The 14,375-nt window shown below is 38.7% G+C and overlaps 1 protein-coding gene across 6 annotated transcripts in view; it reads right to left on the bottom strand.

The window, feature by feature from the left end:
- Window positions 1–13,955, bottom strand: part of HNRNPD (heterogeneous nuclear ribonucleoprotein D) — an 18,400-nt gene extending 4,445 nt beyond the window's left edge. The window contains exons 1-4 of one of the 6 annotated variants that reach the window (XM_003985246.6): window positions 13,406–13,954; window positions 11,501–11,557; window positions 831–999; window positions 99–260 (exon numbers count right to left, since the gene is read on the bottom strand). In XM_003985246.6, the coding sequence (XP_003985295.4) occupies window positions 99–260; window positions 831–999; window positions 11,501–11,557; window positions 13,406–13,638 (621 nt within the window). In that variant the 5' untranslated portion in view covers window positions 13,639–13,954. Of the gene's footprint in view, window positions 1–98; window positions 261–830; window positions 1,000–11,500; window positions 11,558–13,405 lie in introns of all 6 variants that reach the window. The other 5 variants (XM_023252991.2, XR_002741842.2, XR_002741843.2 and 2 more) reach the window with 5 other exon arrangements.
- Between the last annotated feature and the right edge of the window lie 420 nt (window positions 13,956–14,375).

Below are 14,375 nucleotides of genomic sequence, written 5' to 3'. Positions count from 1 at the left end.
ATAATCAGCCCAAACTTCAAAACAACTTTGAAAATATAATGTGACAATTATATTCACATTAATTTTGAAAAAAATTGGGTCAAAACATGATCACATACCTCACCAAAACCACCAAAGTACTCCCTTATTTTCTCTTCAGGTGTATCTGGAGAAAGGCCACCAACAAAAATTTTTTTAACAGGCTCTTTTGTTTTCATGGCTTTGGCCCTTTTAGGATCAATCACCTTCCCATTCAATTTATGTTCTTTCTGATCCATGACCTAGGAAATTGAAGTTTTTCATTTTAAGTATGTACCTTAATTTAAGTTCAGATTATTAACTTAATAATTATAGTTAAATAAATATAGCTAATGCCAGGTATATGTTGACTTGCTTATGATTAAAGAAGTCAAACTGTGGTGATGTGACATCAGCTAATATAGAACTGTTCAAACCTAAATGCCAGTTAAGAATGGGGAGGAGGGGAAACATTTAATTACTAGAAAACCAACTCTCCATTAACTGTCAGCAACATCAACATGATTGCTATTTCCCCTTAGCCCAAGAAATTTCAAAATCTATACTTTTGTGAACTTGTCACAGATCATCCCTTTAATTAGGTGTCTTTAAGTCTCAGTATTCTTACAGTTAATTTTTTCAATTTAGTAGAGCCTGGCATACAGAAGGTATTCAGTAAACAATTAAAGAGGACTCTTCATAAAATATATTGGTTAAGAACTATAGCTCTAGCTACATATATTGCAAAAGGGGAAATCACAAATGGGCGAATTAGTGTTATCAAACTATCCACATCTTATATTATTAACTGATCAAAACACATAACACACTACCTTATCTACACTCTCCGACTCTTTAAATAGCACAAAGCCAAAACCCCTTGATCGCCCTGTGATAGGATCTAACTTCAGAGTGCAGTCTACAACTTCACCAAATTTGGAGAAGTAGTCCTTCAGATCTTTCTTTGTAGTGTCCCAGCTAAGGCCTCCTATAAACATTTTCCTGTAAAGACAAAAAGTAATATTAAAATGCTAAAAACAAATAAACTTTTTCACAACAGTAATACCTTTCCCAAACTGCACCAATTTATTGGGCAGTGTATTAAATAATGTCCTTCCTACATAATCATGTATCAAGAACACCCCATTCCAGTTGTTAGGTTTTGCTTATTACTGCTGCTATCTGCCTAATTACAAAAATAGTGAGCAAGCAGCCAATTCTTTTGACTTGCCAAAAAGATAAATGTAATCCCAAAGTAAAAATGCTGTACATCTAAGTCTTCCTTAAATTACAGGTTAAGTATTGGTAAAAGCAAAACACAGAATTTTAGCTTCAAATTTCCCTTCCAATCATTAAACTTGTAAAAAGGCTACGTAGTCCCCACTGATCACAGCAACCAGCATATTTCTATGCTGAAGCTCTTTTCTATTTAACAGTAATTCTCTCTCATTAACAAAACTCTTAGCACATAAAATGGAAAATTCTAAGTCTCACAATTAGGTTTTAAGTTTTTGGATTGCTAAGAGTCTTTAATAAAGACAAAAATAACGTGAACAATTTAGTGAACAAGAATTACCCACTGAAGCACAATCCACTAATTAACTTATATGATTTATTTACAGTAGAACCTCAGTTAACCAGCAATAAAATATTTAAACCTTGAAGATGCTAAAAGTGACAGGTGGTAAGTGGAAACCACCAAAACACTTTAAGACCAAAAATACATACTCAAAAAAATTTTTCTCAGGTGAAGTATTATTTTTATTACAGCAAAATGCCATAATGCTCAGACTTGGCAGCTCTGATTCCTTTGACATCTGCCCCCTTTGCCACCCCCTAGCCCGCCCCAAAGAGCTTACACATACCACCTACCCTTTAAAGAGACAGGACTGGAGATTTTTTAAGGGTAAACTGTCAGAATTTGTTATGTGAAGGCTAAAACTTTTAAGGGAATAAAATCATGCTTGCTCAACAATTTCTCATCTTTGTAATTGGGGTGAGGATAGGGAAGTGATACTAACTTTTGGCTCCAGGTAGAAATTAAAGCAGGAAACATCTCCATCTTGTGGGCATTTAGGACATTGCCACTAAAGCCAATTCCTGCAACAAGAGGCCAATTGTGTCCCTGGAAGGAGATCTTGTTCAGCTTCTCCCCTAAAGATGCCAGATTAACTGAGGTGTTACTGATCTTACTTTCTCACCATAGACTTGTTTTTAACTTCTTACAACAAAGTTTAACTTTCAGTGCACAAGAAGACTTTAAGTTTATACTTTGTTTCCCATTTCAGATTAAGTTTTCAAACTAGTACACGTATTATAATGCGAAGCTGGGTCATTTATATGCTTAACTTTTAGGACTTCCTTTAATAAAATCTTCATGCTTGAAGTAACCTTTATTAACCCTTTTTATATTTATAATCAAATGAACATAAGAAAACACCCATAATATACAGATAATTTTTAATTATTGCAAATTTCACGGGAAAAAAGTTTTCTCAATACATTTTTTCATTAAAATAATGCATCTTTTAAAATCCAATCCTTGTCACTTAAATTTATGCCTTAAACACTTTACTTTTAATTTTAACCTAAAGAACCAGAGCACTTCCTTCAGAGATGAAAGTTCATTAGCAACATTTATCCTTTCAAGGTAGGGACACTGATATATTTTTATAAATGAGAAATAACAAACTATAATGCAATGACCTCTTGCTCAGGTATCAATGGCAATTCTAGAACAGAAACAACTTCAATTTGAAATTTAACTAATGAATTACCACCTTCTGGGATTAAAAAATTTTCCATCAATAATTTAACAATTTGAGATTATTTCAGCCTGAAGAGAATAAATAAATAACAAAAACCTTTTTTAAAAAAACTAAAGTTGAGGGGTGCCTGGGTGGCTCAGACAGTTAAGCACCCAACTCTTAATTTCAGCTCAGGTCAGGATCTCAAGTGATAGGGCCCCCTGTCTGCTTGGGATTCTCTCTCCCTCTGGCTCTGCCCCTGTCCCACTCATGCTCAAGTACTCTCTCTCATAATAAATGTTAAAAAATAAAATAAAACAAATAAAAAGCTAAAGTTGAAAGGCATGAATATTGTCTCATCTGTTCCTCTGATATTAAGACAGAACTAAGTTTGACTTTAATTTCCAAGGCAAAGTTTACATAAGTGTTCTTGATTTAAAACTATTTAAGGGGCGCCTGGGTGGCTCAGTTGGTTAAGCATCAGACTCTTGATTCCAGCTCAGGTCAAGATCTCATGGTGAGATCAACCCCCAAGTTGGGTTCTGTGCTGTTGGCACGGAGCCTGCTTGGGATTCTCATTTTCTGTGCCTCCTCTGCTTGCATGCTTATGCATGCTCTCTCTCAAAATAAATAAACATACGTTAAACAAACAAATTTAAAAAATTATAAAAAAAAATAAAATTATTTAAGGAGTGCCTGAGTGGCTCAGTTAAATGTCCAATTCTTGATTTCAGCTCAGGTCATGATCCCAGGTTCATGGGACAGAGCCCCAAGTCGGGCTTAGTGCAAAGCATGAAGCCTGTTTAAGATTCTATCTGTCTCTCTTCCCCTCTGTCCCTCTCCCCAACTCATACTGAGGAAAAAACAAAGAAAAAGAAAAATTATTAAAAAAACAGAAAATTACAAAAAAATAAATTATAATCCTATGAATGAGACTGAGGCATGTTCCATTACTATTCACAAGCCCCAAATGTTTTTCACAGCATAGGAAGTCAGTTTTCTTAAATAGATAAGCATCCTAACCCATCAACTGGCCCAATAAAGAACTCTCTAAAGAAACTTCTCACCTTTAATACAATTGTTAGTTCGGGCTGTTCAATGTGTCTACCTTAAAGCTAAAAGGCCACGTGAAGATGTTGTTTTTCCTCAACAATCAAATCCCAAAACTTTTGGCCAACTATAATTTAAACATATTCCATAGGAGGATTATTTCCCCAAAAACTACAATGAAATACACAGTAAAACTTCAGCTATCCAGCACCTTTAGAGAATGAGCCAAATATTCCACCTTCTTTAAAACACTGCCTGCCTTCCAATTTCTACATTATTTGGGATGAGAATTTTTTCTACAACACACATTTCTGCCTTCTTAAATACAGTAATCATGATTTAACACTGTATGGGTCAGTCACCACTAATTCATATTAAGCTACTGTTAGCACGCCCAAAGGCTCTTCTGAAATGAGAGAACAATTAATACACTAAGTGCATCTCATTTCTTACTTCTTTCAACAAGTTCTATTATTCATTTTTGCCAGATTAATCACCTGTTGCTGTTAAATCCGCCCCCCACCACCACTTTGTAGGGTGGCTAGGTAGCCAGCACTTGAATTTTGCGAATTTTGTGTAAAGTAAAAAAAGTAAACAGTCTCTGAGCCTACGTGACTCTTCTTTGAGACAAATGCATTACCATTTTGGCAGCCCAAAGCACTTTTTTTTCCCTACTCTAACAAGGAAGGCTGCTGCACAACTGATAACCAGACAGGTAAATACACTACAATGAACACAAACTGTTCCAGATGTATTCCATGTTAAATATAGCACATTCATAGGCACACCAGAATAGTACAGTAAGAAAGAGCCTATTATCTTAATTTTGGATAAATGGGAATTATTTTAGCCTCTCAGAACACTAGCATTCTGACAAGCTCTCCCTCAAATTATGAGATGGCAGAAGATACAATTCAAATTCTCTTTTACTTTTCTGTATTTTGCTTAAAGCACACCTACTGTTAGTCCAGATTATCTCTGCTGCCTTGGTTCAAGACTAAGTTTCAGGTTACTGTCACTCCTACAGAGCTGTGCAAACACTTACAATGAGATAGACCGAACTTCAGAAAAATCCTAAACAGCCAAGTTAAAACATCACAAGACTTGTTCAAATAGCAACAAAAATGGACCCCTAATCCTACAAGTTTAAAATTTGATCCTTAGTTGTAAGTGAATTGACAATCCTAATTAAAACAGGCCTTCATCTACAGAATGTTAACTCATCGTTTAATTTTGTATTCCTATCTATAAATTACTGAGCACCCAAGAGGCAGTATTCAATTTAAAACACCTACTCAATGAGGCACCTGGGTTACTCAATCAGTCAAGCGTCCAGCTCTCAATTTCGGCTCAGGTCATGATTTCATGGTTTGTTAAGACTGAGCCAGGCTGAGCTCTGAGCTGGGCTCTGAGCTGACAGCAGACAGCCTGCTTGAGATTCTCTCTCCCTCTCCCTCATACTTCCTCTCTCAAAATAAACTTTAAATAATAAGTAAACAAGTAAATAAATATAAAAAAACACCAACTCAACAACTGAAAGCTTGCTTTTTACAGATATTGATATTACACCATATTATAATATTAAATAACAGACATAAAGTTATACAACTCAGTGCAGATGACTCTCCAAATGCTATGCAATGTCATTTAGGAATTTAAGATTGCTTAGCGGGACATCCTCTTCTAGAGTAAGTAAATTTAGAGGTAGTAAGCCAAACCCCCTGAGTTTATATACTACCCCCACCACTTACTAAATGTATGTATGACCCTCAGGAAAACAAATACCCATGATTGTTTCCACATCTGTAAATGAGAGGACTAAAAGTTTATTTCATGAATCTTCAATAAGGATAAAATGAACAAGTACAGGGGCACCTGGCTGGCTCAGTCCACACAGCATGCCAATCAATCTTGACCTCAGGGTTATGAGTTCAAGCTCCATGTCGCGTGTAGAGCTTACTTAAAAAGAAAAATAGCATTGGGGCACCTGGGTGGCTCAGTTGGTTAAACATCCAACTTTGGCTCAGGAATCTCAATTTGTGAGTTTGAGCCCCACGTCAGGCTCTGTGCTGACAGCTCAGAGCCTGGAGCCTACTTTTGGATTCTGTGTCTCCCTCTCTCTCTGCCCTCCCCCACTCATGCTCTCTCTCAAAAATATAAACATTAAAACAAAACAAAAAAAAACTACAAAAGGAAAAAATAGTATTAATAAACGAGCAAGTACACTTCAAGGGCACAGAACGTTGTCTGAAACATCCCAAGTATTCAATATAAAGTTGTTATTTAAAAGGGGCAGAGCACAATTTAAAGTAACTTAATAAAGCAATGTTTTCGTTTACTCACAGGCTTAATTTTTTTAAATCTGCATGAGCTATATGAAGTTGCCAACATTAACAGGAAAAGGCCAGAATGAGGTTTCATATAAATGGATCCTAAGATTATTTTCAATATTAAATACTTAAAGTAATCCAGAGATGTTTAAATATCCCATGTAAAAAATACAGACTAGAAATTAGATTGTCTAAAAAACTCAAAATGTAGTTAAAAAATCATCTTGAGGACTTGTCTGTACTCCACATAAACACCAAGTTTAGTAAGGAATTAATTTCAAATTATAAAAGAGGTAATACATATGCAACAGGGCTGATAGAAATATTGATTTAACACTGTTTTTCACACCCCAAAAAACATTCTCTGTACTGAGATCACTAGGTTTAACACTCCAAAGTCAATAGTTACTTTATTTAAAGTCCTTCTTCTAAGAAGTTGAAACACCTTTTTCAAGGTAAAATGATAAACACCATTACACTCCCAATTTTGAAATAGGGTCAAAAAAAATATTCTGTAATTTTCAAACACTTCCTAACAACTCCTGTATGTGGTTTCATAACAAGTTCTGACAGTTTAAAAAACACAACAGAAATGTCAAGTACATAACACGACTGGCCAATCACTGTCACCTTTCAGAATATTACTCAAGTAAGCCACCAATTCTTATTTATATTTTCTAGTGTGTTATCATTAAAATTATTCATTTAAAATCCTAAAATGACAAAATATAATGAAATCCCACCAACATGAGTAAAATCAGTATTTTTCCTTAGAAAGTATACATTTAAAGTTAAGTAACTAGTTACCTATAACAGGGGGCAGGGGTTACTTTTTACAACCAGATGACACCATATGGTAGGGTAATCATTTTACAATCTGTATAAAAAATACCTTTGGAAACAGACTGACAAACTTTTAATAAGTCAGTAAAGATTAACTCCTCTAGCCTAGTATATGAAGTCTCAGTGCTACTTCATCCTTTAGAATGAACTTATATGACTAAAAAAGATAATTAAGTTGAAAACATAATAAAATGACAGTTTTTAAATGTTCAACCCAAAAATCTCCCCTTTTTCCTTTCATTCCAAGGAAAGAATGACTTCCTGTAATTTTGCTTTTAAAATAATCTCTCGATCAGCTTTAAAAGGTAAACTCCCATCTACCTGAAGGTTAAGGAATGGGGTTTCCTTAACCTAGAGGTTAAAGTTCTGGTTAACTGAGATTACTACACATTCACAATTCTGTAGTTTTCCATTGGAAATCAATTTAGACATCAACACTGAACTCAGAAAATGATTTTTGCCTTTCTTGATGAAATTTTAAGACTCTTGCAATGCTTTAAAATCACATTACTTTTTAACAGTAGAAAAGAAAAATTATAGAAGATTGCTTCCATGACAATGCCTATTGGTTGCTTTTTGAGTATATTTGCTAGTAATTTTTCATCTGTGTTTCTTACAAGACTAAAGGGGGAGAGGGAGAATTTCCTAGCTTGAACTGTGTGGTATTTCAAATCCAGATAAGCAGGAGTTTATAAGACATGACCAATACTTAACTATCACCTTGATTATTGGCCAAACACTACCAGTAATAAAGTCTCCCCACCCCCAAATAGTCTTGAATATCTAGCTCCAATATACAATTTAATACTCCAGAAACTAAAACATGCTTACCTTTACTCCACAGGAGTAAATCACTGGCAGTATCAACTATTAAGGCACCGGATAAACACACACAAGCTATGAAAGCAGGCTATGTGGTCAATCTTCCTGTGATGAGCATTGTTTCCAACACATAGATCAGCAAACCAAGTAACAAACAGGTTATATTACCTGAAACCACACTGTTTGAAGTGAAGTAACAGAAAAAGATCCCACGCTTCCAGCATCCAGTTCAGTGCCCTATCTACTAAAATGTTGAAGCAGAACTAAAGTCAAATAAAACTTGGACTAACAGAGTTATATTTCATTCCATTTGTCAATCTGCACACACACTTGAAGTGCACAGCTTTGAGTGGAATAGGAAAAAAGTTATTATTCTACTCCTTTTAAAATGCTTTCAAGCATAACACATTATCACCTGAAGACTAAAACTAATTCTCCATATTGGCCATAAACCACAAATCCCAATAGTGGATTCAAAACTTTCTTATATTAGAGCAGCCTTACAGGGAACAGAAGAGCCAGACAATATTAAAAATACACAGTAAAGGGGCGCCTGGGTGGCTTAGTCGGTTGAGCGTCCACTCGACAGCGGCTCAGGTCATGAGCTCGCGGTTGCGAGATCGTGAGATGGGGGCCTGCTTGGGATTCTCTGCCCTTCCTCCACTCACACGCTCTTTCACTCACTCTCAAACAGAAAACAGTAAAAAAAAAAAAAAAAAAAAAAAAATACACAGTAAATATACTTATAGAAGAGATCACATGATTTGAGGGAAAAACCCAGGCCTAAGGCCAAGTATTTATCTCAAAAGGCAGCACTGAAAATCCTCAATGATTTTCTCTAATTCCAAACCCTAAAGGTCAGTGGATTTTTAGTATTTTCCATATTAAAGATTTTGAAATGAAAAGAATTTAATACTCCTCCTTTATATGTTCACCATCTTGAGACTCGGGAGCATTAATTTCTGCAATTTTAACACTAGAAACTTATCAAAGGTCCCAAAGAACACTAAAATTCAGACCATATACTCAGGGTCTCAAGTTTTACAGTAAACCCAAATTGACTGAATTAAAGGCCAGTAAATTAGGTATGAGATTGCTCTAAAAGTGTTTTAGAAAGCAACGTTCAGAATGCCCCAAAAGCAATAGGGTATAGATAATAATCTCAAATATTTAAAACAAAAACATGTATGACCATTTCTTAAAAATCAGACAGCAGTCAACCGACAGTAAAATTCACAAAATTCCCAAACAAAAAAAAATCACACTTTAGTTTATATGCTAATGGTTATAGGACTAGATCTACTGCCCTGTTATTAGAAAAGTACTGCTGTATTTTGGCTGATAACCGAATGGAACTATTTTTTGCTTTCTGTCCAGTCCAATGCGGGCAAGTCAATGTACCTACCTTATAAAACTGTCTGAAAGCTAACACAATATTATAGTTTCCCACTGATCTTGAAACTTAAACTCTCCTCCAGTAGCTTACTATATGACGTGTATATTTTGACCAACACAAAATTTTGTTACCTACTCTAAAAGAACTGAAGCCCAGTAAAGAACATGAGCCCACACCAAAATGGGAAATTCCAGTGCAACTGCTTAAAAGTAAAAACTAGGAATGTTGAGTTGGAAAGATAAAAATAAGGTGAACTGAGAAAACCATTTTATTACAGATATAATTACTCTAAAGGTCTTAAGTGTGGAAACATCCACAAGAAGTGTAACAGGCATGCCCTCCTAAGAACAACTGTTTATTCTTATACTCAACATTAAAAAAAAAATGTTTGGGGTATCTGGGTGGCTTAGTTAAATGTATGACTCTTGATTTTGGCTCAGGTCATGGTCTCACTGTGGGATCCAGCCCCACGTGGGGCTCCAGGCTGACAGGACAGAGCCTGCTCAGAGCCTGCTTGGGATTCTCTCTCCCCCTCTCTGCTCATCCCCCCACTCACACTCTCTCAAAATTAAAACTTTAAAAAAACAAACTTTAAGTCCACAACAAACTCGTTTTTTAAATATTTTTAGGATTGAAATGTAATCACTTTATTCAAGTTAAAATTATAAAAACTAATGCAAACCAAATGTGTTTAAGAAACTAAATTCAGATGATTTTATATCTAGTAGAGCCAGTCTTTTCCTCACTCCTGAGACTATTATGAAACTGCTGCACGATATCCCTCAAACTGGGAGACAGAAAGGAACAGTGAGTGGGCAAGTACACAAACCAAAAAGAAAAACAATAGTATCTGAAACAGGATGAGGCTGGCTGATCAGGCAGTAACTTTAAAAAGTCAAATACTAAACTCTAAAACAAAGACGTTATTTGTTAAATGTAAACTTGCTTAACTTAGAATGAAACTGTTAAATCCTACTTGCAGAAAATTAAAAGAGGTCATAATCTAAAACTTTCACTATCAATATTTAACTGTCCATTTTTCCTTAAGAGGTTGCTCAAAAAACTTGTAAAGTTACATTATTGGGTAGCAGGGCAAGAGTAATTCTTACAAGAATCGTACAATGATCTCAGACCTAAGTTTATGGTCCTTTCTAATCACTGAACTGCTTATGTAAGATTTAAAATATGTAATAGAGTAAAAAAGTCAAGAGTAACAGTTTAATCTTACTTAATTTGACACAATTAACAGTGAAAATGAACAATCACAGTGCCAAGTGGATTATTTTCATCAAAAGTATCTTATTTTGTATGTCAAACTAACCCCAGTCTTTTTACTTTTCTCTTTTGCCTATTTCAGTCTGCTTTATCTGCAATGTAAAACTGGACAGATTTCAGTAGATGAGAATATAGTAGTAAGTAAAGCTCGTGTAAAATTTAAATGTTATCCCAATTGGATTCTTCAAATAGAATGTAGTTTGTACAGCTCTAAGTCAACTATCTACAAATTACTGGTCCTCTAAACTCCAGTGGTGGTGGATACAAACTCCTGGAAAACTCAAATATAATCAATCCTAAAAGCAGAAAGATGGACATTTAGGGGAAACGAGGGATAAAAAGAACAATAATCTACCAGCCTTCCAAGAAAAAGTTATGCAATTTCAGCTACATGTGAACCAACCAACTGTAATTAACATTCCAACCAAATCACACTGAAAATAAAAAATCTGGTAAGAGCTGAATGTAGTGAAAAGCCACATCAGCCCGCCTCTGATTAGTACATAGCCAATCGTTATTCAAGTTCTACTTACAAATATGGCTGGAGATAAATAAATTTTTGCACAATACATACACACGCTACTTTAAAAATTGTTTTACTTTTCACATATCCAAAATATTTCAGTAGAACATGCAAGACATTTTAAACACACAAGATTTTGTATCAGGTAACCTTCCCATTTAACATTAAACTTAGACATCCAACAAAAATATCTGTCCTAAAAAAAGAAATCAAATTTAAAATTACTGTACTATATTTTCTTGTTCAAATATAAAAATATTACTAATTATATTAAGTTTTATTTAACCAAACCACAATTACATGCATTACCACAGACCAAAAACCATGTAATGGCATTAATTTTGCCCAAAGATCACGCACGATGCCTAAAAAGGTTTTATATCCCAGGCACAAGATATCCTACTGTACTATGTCTAGAATTTCCTGGGGATCAATGGGCAACTAACCAATACACAGCCTCTGCATGTTATGACTACTGAAACCTTTATAATACAGAAATAAAATTTAAAAGTTTTACCATTCTTCCCGCTGTGCCGTCGCTGCTTCAGAGTGTCGTGGGGAGGAGTTTGAATGGCTAGGGAATTAACAACCGGTACAGCAACCAATCAAAATTCTAGTTTTAGTTTTTGACATTGTTAGGGCTAAAAACTTTAATTCATTTACACTTCAGTTCAACAGTAGGAAACTACAAAGGCAGCTGCTTTGTGATTTGAAAAATCAGGGCTAAAGCCTGCCCGAAACAGCACGTTATACAATTAATCATTTTGGTGCCTCTGCCCAAAGAACAGAATTCAGAAATAAAAACCAAAATGTTAAAGGTTTAAGTTTCCAAATATTTAACATAGTCCTTTCTTAAACCATATGCAATTCAAAATTAACTAAGAAAAGCTAGTTTCCCATCCCACCTCCATTCTCCCAAAGCCAGCACAATCAGCCTGACAAGTCTGCCTAGGCTGAGATTATTAAACTCGACATTCTAAGGTGCTTCTCTTTCCCACCCTCCAAATCTCGTGTTCTTTCCCAATAAAGGAAATCATGTTTTCTAATACTGGATCAAAACGACATCTTACTGCTTTTACTTTCCACACCGTTCTCCTTGTTATAGTGAAGGAAAAAAAAAAACAAAAACAAAAACAGAATGACACACATAACCCATTACAAAAAGGAATGGAAGCGTTAACCCAAGAACAGCGGTCGGTAACGGGAGTAAGAAAACCTAACCAAGAACCCCGATTTAGTCCCTCCTGCTAACTCCTGTATTATGCTTCCGCTCCCAAATGCTGCACTCTAGTAGATCAAATGCAGCTTTAAATAGTATATACAACTTATTCCGAATGAAGGGAGGCAAGTCAGTACTTAAACCTGCAAAAAAAAAAAAATCATGCCACAGCACAATAAAGAGTTCATTTTTATGAAAGAAGGCTGGTAGACCTCCTTTAACAGTGGGTAAGAGAGCGGGAAGGAGAAATCAAGAGAGACCAAAAAAGGATCCTGGCCACGGGGATGGGGTTAAAAAAAAAAAAAAAATGGAAACTGCACATGAAAAGTAAGGTTACGATCAGAAAGAACAGTTAGGGAATCCAATAGCTGAGGGCGCGAAAAGGGTGCGCGGTTAGAATAACTCCGCGGGGTGGGGGAAGGGCAGCCAGCTAGCCGAGCTAGAAAGAGCTCCAGTCAAGTGCAGGCCCCGCCGGCAAGGAACTTAACCAAAGCCCATAAAGCAAAAGCCAACGTACCAACAAGCGATTCAGGGAATCTCACCAGGCCCAATATGTTCCGTAGGCTGAAAAGTAGGGCCTATGTACTCAAGCTGTAGTTCCATAACGTATTGTGGAAAATCGAAGAGACTGAAACCAAACTTATCCAAAATACTAAGAAAACATTCGGCCTGAAGCCGAGGCGGGAGGAGCTGAGTGGGCAGCTTACATGTTCCCCAAAGCATGCGCTTATAAACGAATCGTATCGTCTGGGGATGCTAAAGTGGACGCACCAAATAAACCTTAGATCCCGGCATGAAAGCTTCCGAGTCTACCTTTTTGGTTGGGACTTTATAAAACAAGGAAGAAATGGGACAGTGGGGCAAGAAAAAAGGTACCCCTCGACAGGCGGGAAAAAATCCTGGCGGCTAAGTCAGTGGGAGGAGACCCAAGGCGAGGGAGGGAAGGAGGGCGGGCCAGGGAGCAGCATGGTGACGGCTAAAGGTGGAAACGTGTGTGATGGGGGAGGGGGCGATAAGCAGGCAGGGGGAGAAGGAAACGAAAGCCCCGGGGAACCCAGCATAGAGAAGAAGAGAACTGTGCAAGAAGACTGCACGGAGGGCTGGAGGGCGGGCAGAGAGCGGGAACGAGGCCTAATGGCGGGGGGATAAGGAGGGGGAGGGGGACTAGTTGGGCCTGACTATCCCGGGTCGCCCCTTACTCACCCTTCATCCTCCTCGTTCTTACTGGCATCGATCTTCGCCCCTTCCGACTCGGCGCTGCCCCCTTCGGTGCCTCCAGCCGCGGTTCCGCCCCCGGTCCCGGCTCCACTTCCCGCCGCCGCCGCTGCCCCCTGCGCCGCCGCCACCATGGCTCCCTCTTGCTCGCCTGCCGAGCCGCCTACCGCCGCCGTTGCCGCCGCCGCCGCCCCGTCCCCGCCGAACTGCTCCTCCGACATAGTGCTTACTGCCTCCGCCGCCGCCGAGACTACACCCGCCGCTGCCGCGAACCGAAACTAGCAGCAAAGTAATCCCCGCCGCTGCCGCGCGCCCGCTCTACCGCGCGAGGCACACAACAAGACAGAGAAGGCGCGCGCGGCTGCAAAGGCTCCTGCGCCTCTCCCTGGCCTGCCCCCCTCGCCTCCCACACTCGCGCAGCGCGCACTCCCGCTCTCTCTAGCTGCACTAAAAAAGAATAAGCAGCAGCGGCGGCCGCTCTTGCCTCCTCCTCGCTTTAATGGCGCCGCCGCGGACCACCTAAAATGGCCGACGGAAGAACGGCGCGTCCCGGTCACGTGACGCGAGAGCGCGCCCTTTGCGCCTCCCCGCCCCCTCTACCGCTAGCTTTTTTTCCTCTTCCTTTTCGGTCCCGCCCTCTCGTTCCCTTTTATACCTTCCCCTCACGCGCCGCGCCGCACAGCTTGGGGCCTTTAAAAGGAACCGGAAGTTGCGTTCCATAAGACCGCCGCGCGGGGACCATCGAGAACAAGGAACGCTGTTTCGAAGGCGCAGCTAGAGGGGCCCGCTCCCTCGCCCCCGCCCTTCCGAGGGTTCCTGGAGTCGGCCCACCCACCCCCCCCCAGCTGCGAGCCGGAGTCGCGGCGTCGGGGTGGGGTGTGGCAGCACTTCCCAGTAGGCGACTGTGCCCCGTGCGCCTGTGGCGTAGGGGTGGGGGGGAGGGGAGCCGCACACCCGG

Source organism: Felis catus, chromosome B1 (assembly GCF_018350175.1).
Source record: "Felis catus isolate Fca126 chromosome B1, F.catus_Fca126_mat1.0, whole genome shotgun sequence".
Lineage (NCBI taxonomy): Eukaryota > Metazoa > Chordata > Mammalia > Carnivora > Felidae > Felis > Felis catus.
Note: the sequence above shows the minus strand (reverse complement) of the source record. Positions and strands in the feature narration are given on the sequence as shown.